Raw genomic sequence first — 19,626 nt, 5'->3', positions numbered from 1 at the left:
TTCTGTTTATCACCACACCACACTGTGGATAGGAGGAAAGGAGAGCAAATGTCTCTTCCTAACACAAAGCCTACAGACAGAAAAGGGGCCCAATATTTCCTGGCACATTCCCTGGCAACTTCAGCATATGTGCACGGCCCAGCCACTCAGATGGTGAAGATCAGGACTTTGAAACCTGACAGAAAAACTAGAAGATGCAGGGCAGCCCGGGTGGCTCAGAGGTTTAGCACCTGCCTTCAGCCCAGGGCGTGGCCCTGGAGACCCGGGATCAAGTCCCACATCGGGCTGCCTGCATGGAGCTTGCTTCTCCCTCTGCCTGTGTCTCTGCCCCGCCCCCGTGCCCCCCCCACCCCGCTCTCTGTGTCTCTCATGAATAAATAAAATCTTTAAAAAAAACAAAAAAAACTAGAAGGTGCAAAGCTGTTGCGGATTATTTTTTGTGGCTGTACTGGAGTCTGAACTGTGGTGGGCAGCAGTGCAGCAGCCGGTGTTGATAAAGGCAGCCCTGGCCTTCTCAGCAGACCACTTCTACAGCACAATCCTGCTGGTTCCAGCCAGCTTCAACCTTACCACACATTCAGTGAGCTACCATACATCTTCCTAAGTTCCATTTATGCTTGAATTTACCAAAAATTATTTCAATCATTCTCAACCAAGAAGACTGACTGTTAGGGTGGGATGGCTGCACTTACTTTGACTTCCTGCACAATAAAGCAGTTAAAGCAGTCATAGCTAATCCTGGATTCTAATAATAAATTAAATTTTATGAGTAAATTAGCAATGAAAACAGGCAAGGGAAAAAAGGAAAGTGGAACAATGGACAGAGACTAGACCATGGACACAAATGAAGTCAGGCTGCTGGGGTAGAGGTCTTGGAATAAGAGAGTTAGCCCATGACATCTTGAAGAACAAGTATCTCTCTCTCTCTCTTTTTTTTTTAAGATTTTATTTATTTATTCATGAGAGACACAGAGAGAGAAAGGTAGAGACACAGGCAGAGGGAGAAGCAGGCTCCATGCAGGGAGCCCGATGTGGGACTCAATCCTGGATCGAGCTCCAGGATCACACCCTGAGCCAAAGACAAATGCTCAACCACTGAGCCACCTGGGCATCCCACAAGTATCTTTTTTTTAATCTAGGATCCTGTATGTACAAATATTGGTTCAAAATCAGCCATTAACGTTACATTACAGCTACAAACATAAGAAAGATCATCCATCACCTTAGGGCTAAGGATGGAATATCAGAGAGGCAACTGGAACCACGGCTTTCTCCTCTACCCACTGCACCCAAAAATAGACGCATTCCCTTAACATCCTGACATTGCAGGTGTGCAAATCAAACAGTTATCATAGGTAGATTAGAAGGTTGGTATAAACTATTTCTCTTCGCCTTACTTCACGGCTTCACTCCTCAAGATTATTTTTTTAAAAAATGATTTTATTTGAGAGAGAGAAAAAACAAGTAGTGGGGAGGGTGGGGGGACAGAGAGGCAGACTCCCCAGTGAGCAGGGAGCCTGATGCAGGGCTCCATCCCAGCACCCCGGGATCATGACCTGAGCTGAAGGCAGAACTTAACCGACTGAGTCACCCAGGCACCCCAAGATTATTTTAAATTTAAATGGAGAATTTTCAGTTACAATTTCTTCCATGAATAAGGATATAAGTGAATAAACTCTTTTTTTGCTTATCAGAATCTCTAGGGTTATGGTCCAGAAATGTCATTTTAACTAGCTCCAGGTGATTCTTATGCACAGCAAAGTTTGAGAACTACTGCTTTATAGCAATAATTTCAAAAGGAAAGAGTATGTACCCCAGGCAGTGTACAAGATAATCCACTGAGAAAGGAAAATAATGTATGAGAACACATTTATAGAGAGAAGCTTAATCCCATACTTTTACATTTCTATTTTTATGGATGTAAATGTAATTTAGTAACACATGTATATTGCCTATAATATGTATTCAAATATTATTCACCTATATTAAAAATGCATGCTCCATTTTTACTAATGGGATGAATGATAAAAGCGCTTAGAGACAAGTGCTCATAAGCAGTCACATGCTTTTCTTCCACCTTTCCATCTGCACGTTATACAGGTTGCATCTCCCTCGTGGCCACATGACTTGCGGCTGCCATCTTCAAAATGCTTGGTTACTATGGAAAAATAGCCTCCTCTACAAATTCCCATCAGTTTGTAACATCCTGATTCTATTAGTTACTCATTCTGTTCAGAAGTCAGGCACTATAACAGAACAATTATCTCACACTTCTGATAGGACATAGGTCTATTATTTCACATTTTTCAATTCCAGACTAAAGTAACCTGGCCTGAACTTCATCCCAGTTCTTCCTTTTAAAAAAGGTAAAATCAAAAAAAAATAAAAAATAAAAAATAAAATAAAATAAATAAAAAAAAATAAAAAAGGTAAAATCTAAAGTTCTCTGTGCTTTAAATTCTAAGACTAAAAAATTTTTATGGGGGATGCCTGGGTGGTTCAGCAGTTAAGGTCTGCCTTCAGCTCAGGGCATGATCCTGGAGTCCCAGGATCGAGTCCCACATCGGGCTCCCTGCGTGAAGCCTGCTTCTCCCTCTGCCTATGTCTCTGCCTCTCTCTTTCTGTGTCTCTCATGAATAAATAAATAAAATCTTTAAAAAGAATTTTTTAGGGCAGCCCTGGTGGTTCAGCGGTTTAGTGCCGCCTTCAGCTCAGGGCATGATCCTGGAGAACCAGGATTGAGTCCTACATCGAGCTTCCTGCATGGAGCCTGCTTCTCCCTCTGCCTGCATCTCTGCCTCTCCCTCTCTCTGTGTCTCTCATGAATAAATAAATAAAATCTTTAAAAACAAAACTTTATTGGATGTATTAAATTTTCCCCCAAATAAAAATATAGGTATCTAATACTAGAAAGTATATCCCAAAACAGAAGAGAATGCAAGCTTCTCTTCCTCAAAATTGTCCATATTGTTGAATTTGAAAGGCTAAAAATGCACTTTAAGTTCACCAAATTAAAAATATCAGTTTACCTTTTTACTCTACCTTTGAACTTACCAATTACATGCTTCTGTAAAACAAGATCAATGATCCGTAGACAGATATTCTCTAACTGCTGAGTAACCTAAAGACAAATTTAAGTCTTCAGTTTAAAATTCATCATGATAACCCTTAGTCTATAAATATTAGCCCAATAAAAAATAACAGAACTTTTCTGACAGGGAAAGTTGACAATTCTAAATTTCAAGTGAAAAATATAACCAAGAAATTCTGAAAAGTAAACTAGAGATAAAAGTGGGAGTTAAATTTGCAATAAAATTACAAATTAAGTTAGCTCCTTACCTCATATTTTATACCAAAACAAGTTCTTAATGAATGAAAGATTTCAATGTGAAAACTTGGGCCATAAAAATACTAGAAGAAATGAAAAGAAGTTGTGTATAACCCTAAAGATGGAAAATGGCTCAAAAGCACAGAAATCAGAAATATATTGAGCCATTTGATTTCAAAAATTAGTATCTGCACAGGGTAGGGGGCAGTGTAAGATAAATGAAAAACTGAGGGAATCATTTTCAAATGGTATCACAGACAAAGATAATGTTCTCTCCCATGAAATCAAATCAACAGAAAAAAAAGCAAAGGTTATGAAAAAGAAATATAAACAGACCTTAAGCCTTTAACAAGATGTTCACTCTAATACATGATAAGAGTACAAATTATAAGCCCCAGATTATCACTTTTCACCTATCAGACTGGTAGTAATGATCAAAAAGTACGTGGCTGAGAAGAGACACACTGCTGTCCATTGATTTGGGAAATGTAAATTGGCCAAGTTAGCAATACCTTTCAAACTTATTCATACATACATCCTGTGATCCAGCAATTCCACTTCAAGGAATTTGCTCTCTAGACATATTATTACCTATGGGAATGACATGTAAAGAGCCACTCACTTAGTTACAACCAAAGTTCCATTTAACAAGGGACAGTTAAATTATGTTCACTAATGAGGGACTGGTTGAATAAACTTGACATCTGATATAAAGGAATATGTAACTACTAAAAATATTTAACTTTAGTGACTAATATGGAAGGATCACTATTCAAATTCAAATTCAAAACTGGCAGATTAAAAAAAACTGGCAGATAAAAACTGTATACTATACTTTTTTTTAATACTATACTTTTCATAAAAGAAAAATACATACACTCATTTTTTTGCTTAGGTACTATAATAGGAAAAAATCTCTGGAAGGATACAAAACCTTGTAGAGGAGTTACCTCCAGAGAATTACATCTGGGGAGCTAAGTGAGAAGGTGAAATTTACTATCTTTTCACACCTTTTGAATTTTTCAACATATGTTGTACTAAATATTTTTTAAATAAGCAAAAAATTAAATTCCATCATGGGTTACATTTTTCATCTAAGTAGCTCATTTTAGCTTTTGAGCATATTCTTTGAATATTCAACCCTAAAGTACTATCTTAAATAGTCAACATATTTTGCCACCGGTAGGATGGATACCAAACCACCAGAGCAGCTGCCAGTTGTAAATAACTGATATGCTTATTTATCACTGTATATCCCTGAAAACCAGCCCTAGAAATAGACATATGTACATGTATTATTTGGAAGAATATACAATAAACGCTAACAATGACTGTTAAAAAAATAAAGTACTGTCTTAAAGTTCAAATGATCCAAAAATCTCCCAGTTTAAAAATTAGTCAATATATTTAAAGCCATTAAAGCAAAACTGCATATGCATAAGCATCTGGTTTAGATTTCTAGTTTTATTCTGCATACATTAAGTATTTGTACATATATTCATACACATGTGATTTTTTTCGTTTTAAGGAAACATTCTCCTCAAAGTTTGCTTTTAATAGTCAAAGTTCAAAATCACAGGACAAGCAGTCAGGAGACAAAGATTCCAGTCCTTGTTTTGCCTCTAATTATCTATGACCTTAGTAAAGCCACTTACTGAAGGCTTTAAGTTTTCTTCATCTGTAGGTAAGGAAACTGGATTTGATTAGTGTTTCTCAATTTTAAACCATGCCTTCTTTGATAATCACAGTAAGTTTACATGCTCCTTTATATGAAATGCAAAATAAATTTAATGTCAAGAGTAAAAAAAATTAGGGGACCCCTGGGTGGCTCAGTAGTTTAGCGCCTGCCTTTGGCCCGGGGCGTCATCCTGGAGTCCCGGGATCAAGTCCCACGTAGGGCTCCCGGCATGGGGCCTGCTTCTCCCTCTGCCTGTGTCTATGCCACCCGCCCCCCACCCCGACTATCATGAATAAATAAGTCTTTTTTTTTAAAAAAGAGTAAAAAAATTAAAACAAAAAGGTAAAATACTGTTTTGTTTTTAAACTAACCCTGCTGCTCATTTTACTACTGCCTGTCCTACACACACACACACACACACACACACACACACACACATACATTTTGGAAAACTGGACTAGGGAATTTCTAAGGTCTCTCCAAATTGAAAATACAAGTTCACATATAAGATGAAAGAACTATTCTTAAGCATACTTGTTGTATTTTAATTTAGAACATCTCACTGTTCTGAGTGACCCATACAAGTTTAACAAGGATACAAAAATAAAACAATAATGAATATGGAAGTAAAATTTCACATTCAGCCTTTTAGGTGAAGGAGGCCTGCCCGGGAGAAGAATAGTGAATTGTTTTTAAGAATCTGGTAATCTTTCATTGGTATGTGATAAACACAGAATAAGTCAACAGCCATAGGGTTTAACAAAATGCTATTTAAAGAATGGACACCTGCTTCCTAAATCGCACAATGTGAAACAGGAGCTGCCGCCATTGCCGCTCAAGTCAGCTTGAGTTCACGAAGTAACGAACTCAAATCTGATTTAAGGAGAGGCCATGTAATGCTTGTGTAGGAGAGTGGAAGGTTGCAGGTGGAGATGAATGGATGTATTATCAAAATAATCTGAAATAATCTGGCTACAAACCCAAAACTCTGTGGCCATGAGCAATTTTCTCAATACTACCTAAACTTGTTTTACAATTCATCAAAAAGACATTACTATTTATCTGCTCCCATGATCTCTTAATAACATTAGTAAAATTCTAACAGCTTATAGAGAAGAAAGCATTTAATAACTGTCTTCAGGGATCCCTGGGTGGCGCAGCGGTATAGCACCTGCCTTTGGCCCAGGGCGCGATCCTGGAGACCCGGGATTGAATCCCACGTCGAGCTCCCTGCATGGAGCCTGCTTCTCCTTCTGCCTATGTCTCTGCCTCTCCCTTTCTCTGACTTTCATGAATAAATAAATAAAATCTTTTAAAAAAAATAAAATAACTGTCTTCATAAATTCTTATCCCAATATTCTCCTGGAATTCAGTTCAGGAAAATGATATTTTAAGTTCTTCTTCCCTTCCATTTTCATAATGTTTGTTACATTCGAATTTTGTTCCATTATTTAATATCTGCCACTGTGATTGAATGGCTGTTTCTCTCTACCAAGAAGACTTGATTGTAGGTTCCAGAAATCAGAGCTTATGTCTTATTCAATTTGATATTCTCCAACAACCTAACCTAGAACATAGCAGATGTGATAAACTAAACTCAGTTTTAGTACAAAGGAATATAGTATATATCTTAAAACAACAAGTAATATTCCCCCTTCAATTATTTTAGTGTTCCTTTAATATTTGAAAGTAATTTTTTAAATCTAGCAACATAACCAAAATGCAATTTTAAAGTCATGCCCACTGATCATGTAAATTTCAATTAATGTTATTATAATGACATAATAAAACACAAAGAAATCCCACCTCTTTATGATCTTCTACAACTGTCAAGATAGTATCAATAGTATGTAAAATTCCCATAGCCATCACTGTTTTGTCTTCAATTTCTTCATATTCATCACTTTGAAGAACTTTGCCAAATATCTCAGCCTATGAACATAACATATACACATTCAACAATTAGTGCTGTTGTATCTATCTCTCACTGTTGTTATAATAAAAGGGCAGTGGCACTCTTCTGGATGTCAGCCTTGCTCAAACTCAATTTGTGCACTTTGCCAAGTAAATCAATGATAAAAACCATGTTTTAAATACAGCCATTTTTTCCTAGTCTAGTCACTAGGGTGGAATATACATTAGCTATAACAATAAGATAGCTATTTTTTAACCTCTGGTTATTATGAAGCAAATAAATCCTAAGTCTGGGAAAAGCGAAATCTAGCAATACACAAATGAAAAATTCAATAGAAGGTAGGAGACAAAGTCAAGAAATCATCTAGAAAATGAAACAAAAAAAGACAGATGTGGAAGGCAGGAGAAAAAAGTTGGGAAAATTAAAGACTCAGTCCTGATCCAATATTCTATATCGAAACTATAGAACAGGAAAAAAAAATAGTAGGGAGAAATTAATCAAATAATTCAAGAAATTGCCCCAAACTGAAGGAAATGAGTTTCCAGATTCAAAGTCTGGAAAGCGAAAGTTTAGAAGGCTTATATTAAAGCACATCATTGTGAAATCTCAGAATACTACAGATGAAAACAAATGATCCCAGCATCATTTAAGCCTAATTTACTTTAGAAATTAACTGACAGAATTATTAGAATAAACATTTCTATATTAACATTTCAATTACATATAAAACTGAACTCAAATTTTGGAATTTAATGTATTTAGATTAGATAGGTCTTTTATTTTTATTATTCAAGGCTGAATTTGCTTTCAAGCTAACATAAAGTTTTGCCCATTCTTACCAAATGTTGGGTCATATCAACAGCAATTGAAGCTACTTCTTGACTATATTCACATATCATCTTCTGGATAACATTAGTAACATCATCATTTTCTGTCTCTCTAACAATGTGCAACAGCTCCTGCATGATAGGCCTTACATGTGGCTTCATATATTCCTTAGCTAATGCAATAAAACAAAATCAGTAAAAAATTAGGCATTCACAACTGGTGAAAGGAATTACCTTGGTCACAAGGTAGAGTGACACAGAGTAATAGATTCTTGACAGATACTTGCTCTCTGGCAAGTAAGACACAGCTGTACCAAAATAATCTTCACCAATATATCCACTTCCCATTAAGTAATTAGGGGTAGTCAATCCCACAACATGGGAAAGAACTGTCCTACCCAAAATGCCAAGAGCCTTCATTGAGAAATTCTAATTATACAAATGCTTATAGGCTTATAGGACATATATATGACATCAAGATACAAATATAAAAAAATCATGTACACAAAAACTATGTCCAATATTGATGGTGCCCATTCCCTGCCACATATTCCTTGTATAATATTCACGGAAACACTGTAGAATAGAAGTAAACTAAGTTCATGTTCTTCATAAAACTGAATTTACTTTCAAAGGTTTACTTGAACTTTAAACATATTCTTCTAAACAAATACCACCTGCTACTTTCAAAACTAGTAGAATCATAGAATCCTAGAGTTAAAAAGACTCCTAAGGCCATCTAGTCCAACCCCTTGAATTTAAATATATGGAAATCAAACTCCTGACATATGGTGTGCCTTGCCCAGGTTTACACAGCAACCCAGGAGCACAATCAAAATTAGACACCAGGTCTCTTGATTCCCAGTCAACCCGAGTGCCCAGCGATTATCAACTTATTTCCTAATCTAAAATTTTTCTGGAGGGATGCCTGGGTGGCTCAGTAATTGAGTGTCTGCCTTTGGCTCAGGGCATGATCTCAGGGTCCTGGGATGACTAGAGCATTGGGCTCCCTGTGGGGAGCCTGCTTCTCCCTCTGCCTGTGTCTCTGCCTCTCTCTATGTATCTCTCATGAATAAATAAATAAAAATGTTTTTAAAAATAAAATAAAATAATAAAATTTTTCTGGAAACCAGTCAATAATAACTCCTAATATGGGGAAGAATAAACTCCTATAAAGTTCTGAGGGGACAAAAGTTCAGAAATCTAAACCCTGCACCTTTAGACTCAGAGAATCATCCTCATCAGGAAAGGAAATAAAGAAATTATTTGAGAAGACGACGTCAAACATAAAAATAGAATACACCCTTTAAAAGGTATTTTTCGCTTTACCTTGTGTCTGGTTAGAAATTAAGGACTGGAGAGCCAAGGCAGCTTCAACTTTGACAGGCATCTCCTTATCTTCAATCAGGCTCTTCTTTGCCAGTTCAACTGCATTTCTTAGATTGAGTTCATTATGAAACTTCAAAGAACTGAATGCATGAAGTACCCAACAGGACTATGTTGGAAGAAGAAATTAAGTAGGGAACTATTAGGATTGTGGCATTGTATAATAAAGTCACACACACAGGAAGCTTTTTTTAAGTAAAATATCATTAACCCTATCAAGTACTGTTTGTTTTGAGGGTTAGCATATTAGCTTTAGTTGCTAACTTCTGGATTTCCCTTTTTTTTTTTAATTAAAAAGGTGTTTTTTTTTACTTCTAAATCATCTATATGCATTTTTCACAGGAAAAAGAAAATGGAACCAAACTGAAACATCTCTGAAAACAGAAATCCTGCTCATGCTTAATAAATATTATGATTCATAACTAACTTGTTATTTATTTATATGTAAGAGCTACTACAAACCAATGTTTGACTTCATTTGCTGGCCTCCACAGCAAACAAATGAAACATTATTTTCCCTTACCAGCATCAAGACTTAGCAAACTTCTTTTTATTTTTTATGCTCATATAAGGTATGAAGAATTTTAAACCATATAGAGATTATCAAATTTTAAACTATTAGACCACAGAATGCCAAGAATCATATTATTACTTTCTCTATGTACATAAAACACAATTAATTGTAATTTGAATTGTCAAAGACTTTTAACAAGGGAGTTACAATTCAGTCTGTCAAAGACAAGAGCCTACCTATAAAAATACGTGTACGCCTTCTGCACCTCTTAATCTATGTGTGCCCAAATACTTCTCCTATGAACATTACCTTCTCTTTATAAAATGCTTTAGTGTGCAAGACATTGTTAACATATGTTCCTTATAGCCAAACATTTTTTGTGTTGATGTAGTTATAAAGACAAATACTAGACTCTTGAATTAAAGTTCTATTTTTATTTCTCCATAAAAGATTGATTCTAGAAGTAATATACACTTAGAACACAAATTAAGTTTACATGGATTATTATTTTCTCCATTTTTCTAAGACATATATATTGACCTAAAATACGATTTATACTAGTCAAGTTTTTAGCCAAACTAGAATTTCATGCTGTTCTGGATGCTGAAAATTAATCAGTTTATGAATTTTTTTTGTACGATTGCTATAACATCGTCCGTCTCTCTGCATGTGTTAGAAATGCAGCAAGTAAGACTAGGGTGAAAATGTAAAGCAGTTGGAATTAAAATCCATAAATCTCTTATTTACTAGTTTGTTTTTATTCAGCTTAGGTGACAATAAGGGACATTCTAATTGACTTCATTTTATACCAATATGTGGTAAAAGTTCAATTTATCCAAAAATATTTAGTTCAATAATTATCTTACAAATGAACATTTATTTATTTATTTATTTTAATAATAATCTCTACACTCAGCATGGAGCTCAAACTCACGACCCCAAGATCAAGACTGAGCCAGTTGGGCACCCCTCAAATGAACACTTTAAGATACATAATGGAAATATGAAAAACTTACTCTAGCTCGAAGATATCCCAGGTTAGACAACAGTAATGGAAATACATGATTCTGTAGCAATAACTCCATTTGGTCCTTGAATAAACTCTTCTGTGAGGAAACAGAAATGAAGTTTCACCTTACCAATGCCTTTATCATATATAAAAAATCACAACCTAATACAGTATGTTTATTATGACTTAATATACTTCTATGTACAATTTCATAAAATTATTTGACCTACATATTTTATGTTTTAAGACAAGACAGAAACAGTACCTTACATATAATTTGATATTGATTGACTTTTGTAGCAACAAGTAACACTAGTCATTTTGTATCCTTTTTTCATATGGCAATACTTTCATACTGAAAAAGGGACAAACGGGAAATTTTCTTTTGAATTAAAGAAAAATGGATGTTTACAGTCAACTCAATAATGCAGAAGCAGTCATAATTTTTAAATTATTCACAACTCTCATACTCTCTCATTTGCCTATGCTTAAGTAAATTATATTGTGAGTAGCTTAACCTTCAATAAAATATCAGCCAAGGAACCAATCACATGCAAAGCTCCATCTTTCTTCCTTGGGTCAAAGTTCGGGTCTGTTAGGATTTGATAACAAAATGCCATCATTTTTGGCAACACCTAGAGAAACAGAAGAATCCATTTTAGTCTTTGTGAGCTTTCACTGACTAACTGCTACTATAGTATTAAGTATGATATACAAATTTTCAAAACTAAAGCCATTTTGTTGTGTTTTATCAAGCAATTATAATTAAGAAAATAACCCTTTTCCCTTAGTAGGACAGAAAAATATTTAACAGATTATAACGAATAATATAATTTTTCATATAGCAGGGGTATAACAGAGTATCAAATCAACACAGTCCATCTCTCAACTTTGGATTTAAAAAGAGTAACTCAAGGGAATCCCTGGGTGGCTCTGCGGTTTAGCGCCTGCCTTCGGCCCAGGGCTTGATCCTGGAGACCCAGGATCGAGTCCCACATCGGACTCCCTGCCGGAGCCTACTTCTCCCTCTGCCTGTATCTCTCTCTCTCATGAATAAGTAAATAAAATCTTAAAAAAAATAAATACTTAAAAAAAAAAAAAAGAGTAACTCTAAAATAAATAAATAAATAAATAAATAAATAAAATAAGAATAAATAAAAAGAGTAACTCTTTTCTTACCTCTTTTCTTTTCTTTGCAGCAGTATATAAGAGAGTCTGGGCTGCTGTGGTGGGAGAAGCATAATCTTCAAAAATATCTAAGATTTTAAAAGGTTAAACCACATGAGTAAAGATACAATTACTTATTACAGGTTTTAAACCCAACTGACCATTATTCCAAAACAATAAAAATAAAACTGCCCACATATGACACTGGTTTATAGCATTAAAAAGCTAAGGATATATCATCAGTGCTCCCAGGCACAACAATTATTTATCAAACTCTATATGTTATCCTTTTAAACAATCACATTAAAGAGAACAATATAGGGATCCCTGGGTGGTGCAGCGGTTTGGTGCCTGCCTTTGGCCCAGGGCGCGATCCTGGAGACCCGGGATCGAATCCCACATCGGGCTCCCAGTGCGTGGAGCCTGCTTCTCCCTCTGCCTGTGTCTCTGCCTCTCTCTCTCTCTCTTTGTGACTATCATAAATAAATAGATTAAAAAAAAAAAAAGAGAGAACAATATATATTGGGTCTATGTTTCACTGAGGACAAAAATTTATTTGGTGCTGTAGGCTCTAGGAATACAAAGATCAAACAAAAAGGGTTCTTACAGAACTCACAAGATAAGGGAAAGAAACATTATACACATACACACATACCAGGTACAACAGGTTAAGGAGAAAGAGTGACATTATATGGAGTGCTAGTTTAAATATGGTGTCAGGGAAAGCCTCTTCAATTCTGTTAGGGTAACACTTAAGCAGAAATTGAATGGAGGGAGAAAACTCCACGTGGAAATCTAATGATAAAGCTCTCCAAAGAAAACCACAAGTGTAAAAGCCTTGGAGGATTACTCGGCCAGTGCTGGGATCTCTCAACCAGTAGATTCAAGGGGTATTGACTGAATATATGCCTATGTAAAACACACCACTTAACATCATGAAAATTTTCACAAATTTCAGAATAGGCAGATACTTGAAAAGTATCTCCTATATCCTATTTAAATGTGGATACATTTAAATATAAAAATAAAACCAAATCTAAGTCTTTGCCAAAATATAAAATACAAATATAATAATACTAATAACTAACATGTATTGAATGCTGGACACTAGTCATAAGAACTACTGTGCCAGGTACTTATTCTTTGGCAGGCACTATGCTGAGATTTTACAAGCATCTAATACTCTAAGCAGCCAAAGACATTAGCATACATGTATTATCCCACCTAATACTCCCAATACTATTAGTGTTGCTGATAAAAACTGAATATGATGCATTTCAGAAAGGCTAAGTAATTTGCCCACAGTCACACAATGAGTAAGTGACTCAGGATCATACCCACACCATCTCAACATTAAGAGCCTGTGCTCTTGGGGCGCCTGGGTGCCTCAGTCAGTCAAGTTTGCCTTCAGCTCAGGTCATGATCCTGGGGTCCTGCAATTGGGCCCCTGCATCAGAATCCCTGCTCAGAAAGGAGTCTGCTAATCCCTCTGCCTCTCACCCTGCTTGTGTTCTCACTCTCTCTCAAATAAAAACATAAAATCTAAAAAAAAAAAAGAGCCTGAGCTCTCACAGTTTTACCAAATCTAGAAACATTATTAATGTCAACGCAGTTATATAAGAATATTTTGTTCATATAAATAACTGTAAATGACAAAAATATTAAAAAAGAGAACTACATAATTGTGTAATTGTTCTTCCCTATAGTTATCCAAAAGGAAAATAAACGTATCAGATAGTAGGCACTATATGTTAGCCCACAAAAGAAAATGATTTTTTCAAAAAAGGACTTCAGTTAATCTTGAATTATCCATATTCTCTTTTAATCAATAAAATGTAAATTCTGTCAGGGACGCCTGGGTGGCTCATCAGTTGAGTCTCTGCTCAGGACATGACCCCTGGGGTCCAGGATCAAGTCCCACATGGGGCTCTCTGCATGCAGCCTGCTTCTTCCTCTGCCTCTGTCTCTCTCTGTCTCTCTCATGAATAAATAAAATCTTTTTTTAAAATGTAAATTCTGTCAATCAACATGCACAACTCTTTTTTTTTTTTACAACTATTACATTATTATTATTGTAATAATACATTTATTATTACATTTATTATTATTACATTTCTAAAAACTGAGATACTATCTTATTTGACATGAAGAGTAAGTGAAATAATGGTAACTCTCGAACGCTAAACAAATACTCTGGCCATTAAAAAAACACACAGGTATTACAGAAAAACTTAACACTAAAAGAATACTTTGAAAATAGAATTAAGGACTGGCTAATCATTCTGCTCCCAGGAAAATGAAAGTATTAAGAAGGGGAAATAATAAATCATACATCTGTAAAACCATTTTCAAAAGGAAACAGTAGAACAAAGGGATAAGGCAGATGGTAAATATTGTTTCTCCTTTATTTTCTTCTCCTCTACTTTGTCTCCAAGAGAAGGGGTACCCTCTCACTTACTGAATCAAATGGTACTAAATAGAAAGCACTGTAAAAACAACATAACCCTCTACCAGCAGGCTTATCTGGAGTAGCCAGAGACACCTGGCTTTTCCCCAACAAGGGAAAAACACCACTGTGTCACTATCATCAACATCCCCTGGGCAGTGCTAGTTTTATCAATTGTTTATTTCAACATTTATTGAAGGTAGACTAGAGCCAAACACTAGCAGAAGAATGGAGAGGTGTAGAAGGGATGGAGAATGCAAAATCAAACAAATAAACAAGATAAAGTTCCCGCCCTCGAATAGCTCTAAGTTGCAGGAGAAACAGAAGTACACAAATAACATTTTGCTATGCTAAGTACTGAGTATTCCATGAAGCAATTAGTTTAAACTGGAGATAAAAGACAATGAACTCAAGCAACCTACACAGTTTTTCAGTAACTTCCAGAAAGATCCAAGTGAAAAGTTTCCTCCTGAGACAGGACCACACAGTGATATTCTCTCTCATGTGGAATACTTAGACACCAAGATAAAGAGGCATACTAAATTGGGGTGTTCCTGGGACACCTGGGAGGCTCAGCAGTTGAGCATTTGCCTTCAGCTCAGGGAGTCCCACATCAGGCTCCCTGCATGGAGCCTGCTTCTCCTTCCACCTATGTCTCTGTTTCTCTCTCTCTCTCTCTCTCTCATGAAAAAATAAATAAAATCTTTTTTAAAAATTAAAAAATTAAATTGGTGTGCTCCCAAAATATGCAGAAATCCAAACAATATCCCAGACTCAGGACAACCCATTCTACAAATAGGTATCCCAAAAGGTACAGAAAGGGATGGTCCCTCCAGATCACCATCACAACAGAAAAAGTTGTAGATGGCTTCATGACCATGCTTCAGCACCCATAAGAGGGATGAACAAAACGGCTTTCCATCTTCTACACACTAAGGCCTCAAGTCCGTTGGCTCAAGAGAACATCAAACTTTCATGAGTTTCAGAGTTTATCAGGCAACACAGAACTCTGGGAATTTAACAAAGTAATAAAGTCTGCTTAAAAATACAAATTTAGTCATATTACTTTACATATGCAGGAATTGATGAGGAATAAAATCCTCTTGATTACCAAATTTCATTCTTATGTACTCATATGGATCTTCTTGCCACAGCTCTTCATCTTCATCTTTATAACACATCACAGAAAATATCACATCCTCAGAGATATTCTAAGAAGAGGAAAAAAACAAAACAAAACAATAAATGGCTATGGGTTATTCAAATTTGGGGACTATTAATCATGTATTTACTGACAGCCTTTAGGGTATTAGTTTTCCAAACTGTTACATTAACCTTTGTGTTAAGCTTGCATTGGCTGAGGGGAGCCTCGTGGTACAGGGGAAAAAGAGTTAAACTTAAGATTGCTTTTTAAAATAACTGATTTAAAGTATAGAGAAGAGATAAATGGAAATGCTATTTTCTGAAGCAACAGCAAGGATAATAGCTTTACTAACAAATCAATATTAAACACACCTTAATTATTTAAGGAAGAAAAATAAATATCAAGCCAAGGTTATATTTACTATTGTGTTTCATATTGTGAACATTTTTATATTTCCATTTTGGTCCTAAATGTCAATGTACCAGCAATATTAAAATGTCTTTTCTACTTCTATTTTGAAAAAATTTTCCTACTCTAGAAATGCAGGTTTCAGGTCAAAAAAAAAAAAAATCATATCTAAGAGCCTCTAGGGCAGCCCAGGTGGCTCAGCAGTTTAGCGCCACCTTCAGCCCAGGGTGTGATCCTGGGGACCTGGGATCAAGTCCCATTTCCGGCTCCCTGCATACAACCTACTTCTCCTTCTGCCTGTGTCTCTGCCTCTCTCTCTCTCTCTGTGTCTCTCATGAGTAAATAAATAAAATCTTTTTAAAAATAATAATAGCCTCTATGTACACTGCTGCTGAAGCTCTACTAAGCTCGTTTGTGCTTTAACAACTACATATGTAAAAATAGGATCATTTCACTTATTCCAAATTAAATTCTAGGAGAAAAAAATTCAACCAATGAATTGGACTTTTCTTATTCCTACATTACAGCAATGTAAAAATAAGGCCAAAAGCATCAAGAAAAAAAATTCACTTTTAATTTATAAAACTATAGTACATAAAATGAAATCAGTCAGTATCATTATTAATTGCAAAGAAACTACCACTATTTGATCAAGGGAACTAGATAAATATTATTAAGATGTCCACAGAAAATACAAAAGATATTATATTTATCAGACCAATAATAAGGTGACACTAAACAAATTCTAGGCGGAGCCGGGCGTTCTCGTCAGCCTTGTCACCATGAGTCGCAGCTATAATGATGAGCTACAGTTCTTGGAAAAGATCAATAAAAACTGCTGGAGAATCAAGAAGGGCTTCGTGCCCAACATGCAGGTGGAAGGTGTTTTCTATGTGAATGACGCTCTGGGAAAATTAATGTTTGAGGAATTAAGAAATGCCGGTCGAGGTGGTGGTGTTGGTGGCTTCCTACCAGCCATGAAACAAACTGGCAACATGGCAGCCCTGCCTGGGATTGTTCATAGATCTATTGGGCTTCCTGATGTCCATTCAGGTTATGGGTTTGCTATTGGGAATATGGCAGCCTTTGATATGAATGACCCCGAAGCAGTGGTATCCCCAGGTGGTGTCGGATTTGACATCAACTGTGGTGTCCGCTTGCTAAGAACCAATTTAGATGAAAGTGGTGTCCAGCCTGTGAAGGAGCAGCTTGCCCAAACTATGTTTGACCACATTCCTGTTGGAGTGGGATCAAAAGGTGTCATCCCCATGAGTGCCAAAGACTTGGAGGAGGCCTTAGAGATGGGTGTGAATTGGTCCCTGAGGGAAGGCTATACCTGGGCTGAGGACAAGGAGCACTGTGAGGAGTACGGCAGGATGTTGCAGGCCGACCCCAATAAAGTCTCTGCAAGGGCTAAGAAAAGAGGCCTTCCTCAGTTGGGGACCCTGGGAGCAGGCAACCACTATGCAGAAATCCAGGTTGTGGATGAGATTTTCAATGAGTATGCTGCTAAGAAAATGGGCATCGACCATAAGGGACAAGTGTGTGTGATGATCCACAGTGGAAGCAGAGGCTTGGGCCACCAAGTAGCCACAGATGCACTGGTAGCTATGGAAAAAGCCATGAAAAGAGACAAGATTATAGTCAACAACCGGCAGTTGGCTTGTGCTCGGATTGCTTCCCCAGAGGGTCAGGACTACCTGAAGGGGATGGCAGCTGCTGGGAACTATGCCTGGGTCAACCGCTCTTCCATGACCTTCTTAACCCGTCAGGCTTTAGCCAAGGTCTTCAACACAACCCCTGATGACTTGGACCTACATGTGATCTATGATGTTTCTCACAATATTGCCAAAGTAGAACAGCACGTGGTGGATGGAAAGGAACGGACACTGTTGGTACACAGGAAGGGATCCACTCGGGCTTTCCCTCCTCACCATCCTCTCATTGCTGTGGATTACCAACTCACTGGACAGCTGATGCTCACTGGTGGCACCACGGGCACCTGCAGTTACGTTCTTACGGGCACCAAGCAGGGCATGACGGAGACCTTTGGGACCACTTGCCATGGAGCGGGCTGTGCATTGTCCCGAGCAAAATCTCATCATAATTTAGATTTCCAGGATGTCTTGGACAAACTGGCAGATATGGGAATCGCAGTCCGAGTTGCCTCACCCAAACTGGTTATGGAAGAGGCTCCTGAGTCCTATAAGAATGTGACGGATGTGATGAACACCTGTCATGATGCTGGAATCAGCAAGAAGGCCATTAAACTGAGACCAACTGCTGTGATCAAAGGATAGAATGCTGACTGCAGCCACCAAACTCCATTGCCCCTCATGGGATGGAGGTGGACTGAAACTCCTCAGACATCAGACTCGAGACCTGACAGGTTCCAAAGTGCACAGCTGTAACTGTCCATTCCAACGTGGCTGGCGGGCGGCTGCTGCCTTCAGGAGCCAGTGTTGTAACATTACCTTCTGGGAAGAGTAACATTGCCCTCATTTGGAAAGGAATGTATGTGTTTCCTCCCTGATTATCCCACATGTTTTAGGAAAATCTGTTAGGGGGTGGGGATAGATCAAGATACTGCCTAACTCCTCAGAGAAGTCTTAGTCATGACAGTGAGCTTCTTTACACCAAGCTCTGTTTATATTCTGAGAGGTATCATGAAGAGCGTTCTATTAAATAAGAAGGTTTTGAAATAAATAAATAAATAAATAAATAAATAAATAAATAAATAACAAATTCTACTCTGGACACCAAAGGCAATATAAAGATACATTGCCTTTTTTAGGTACTATCACAGAGATTGCAGAATTTAACAATTCTTAGTTTGAGAGGGGGGAAAAAAAGTCAGTTCCTAACATCTTTGAATTACTCAAAATTATATGCAAGAAGGAATTTTTTTATTAATGGCCAATAATTTCTCATTCTCATTTGTTCTTTAATCAAATAATGATGCTACATTCTATCTTTAAGTACATAACTGATATAAAAACAGAAAGCTTTAACTTCTGCTTTCATAAAACTTAATGCCAAAAGAGACATCAAAACCTTGTGAGCTACCACCTTAGAGCCTTGGTGACTCCTTTCAAAATGTTATCACATAAAATACCACATTTGAGCCTAGCAACCTGTAGATAAGCAGGATAGAAAAACACTACCTGACTGACCAGAAGAGAAACTGAGGCTACATGAGACTCCAGGCAAGACCAGCTGAATCCAGGTCTTATAACTCATTAAACTAGAAGGTCTTCCTCTTCTCCCAAATACTTAAATTTCTAAGCCCATCATATCAGATATACGGCTGCATGCATTTGAAATTTTTCATGGAAATAAAAATACATTAAATACATAATACAGGATTAGTGACTTACTTTGTCTGGAAAACCTAACTTAACCGGAGAAGGATTCTGGAGAGCTAGTCCCTGACACTGACCTGTATATGTGGCTTCATCTGCTTCCAGGTGACAGAATGAACAATCCCTTGATTGAGATAGTTGAATGCCTGCTGAAGAACACGGGGGGCTACATACTCTTTCTGTCTGTATTGGTCTAAAATTTTTAGTAGTACCTACAGGAAAAGAGAACAAGAAAGTAGAGGAGAACATAAATAATTTTCAGATTAAAAGGAGGGGCATTTTAGGCAGGACACAAAATCCAGAATCGAGAAAGATAAACAGATTTTAGGGACTATCGGTATTTTGTGAGAAAACCCACAGGAAGTTCTAATTATTAGATGGGTCCATGTTCTTTTGAACTGTGATTTCCAGCCACGTGTCCCACTTCTAACCTGGGGAACAA

General features: G+C 36.9%; 1 protein-coding gene and 1 pseudogene across 3 annotated transcripts in view; one reads left to right on the top strand and one right to left on the bottom strand.

Annotated features, from left to right (window-relative positions):
- IPO8 (importin 8) overlaps nucleotides 1-19,626 on the bottom strand; it is a 71,137-nt gene that overhangs the window by 28,229 nt on the left and 23,282 nt on the right. For all 3 annotated transcript variants that reach the window (XM_072798470.1, XM_072798471.1, XM_072798472.1), the window contains 9 exons: nucleotides 19,262-19,396; nucleotides 15,382-15,481; nucleotides 11,837-11,913; nucleotides 11,176-11,292; nucleotides 10,665-10,754; nucleotides 9,078-9,243; nucleotides 7,761-7,921; nucleotides 6,813-6,938; nucleotides 3,055-3,121 (listed from right to left, as the gene is read on the bottom strand). In XM_072798470.1, the coding sequence (XP_072654571.1) occupies nucleotides 3,055-3,121; nucleotides 6,813-6,938; nucleotides 7,761-7,921; nucleotides 9,078-9,243; nucleotides 10,665-10,754; nucleotides 11,176-11,292; nucleotides 11,837-11,913; nucleotides 15,382-15,481; nucleotides 19,262-19,396 (1,039 nt within the window). The remainder of the gene's footprint in view (nucleotides 1-3,054; nucleotides 3,122-6,812; nucleotides 6,939-7,760; nucleotides 7,922-9,077; nucleotides 9,244-10,664; nucleotides 10,755-11,175; nucleotides 11,293-11,836; nucleotides 11,914-15,381; nucleotides 15,482-19,261; nucleotides 19,397-19,626) is intronic.
- On the top strand, nucleotides 16,605-18,508 carry LOC140617300 (RNA-splicing ligase RtcB homolog pseudogene; annotated as a pseudogene).

The sequence above is a fragment of the Canis lupus genome, chromosome 25 (genome assembly GCF_048164855.1).
Source record: "Canis lupus baileyi chromosome 25, mCanLup2.hap1, whole genome shotgun sequence".
Classification (NCBI taxonomy): domain Eukaryota; kingdom Metazoa; phylum Chordata; class Mammalia; order Carnivora; family Canidae; genus Canis; species Canis lupus.
This window is presented reverse-complemented; position numbering and strand designations above follow the sequence as displayed.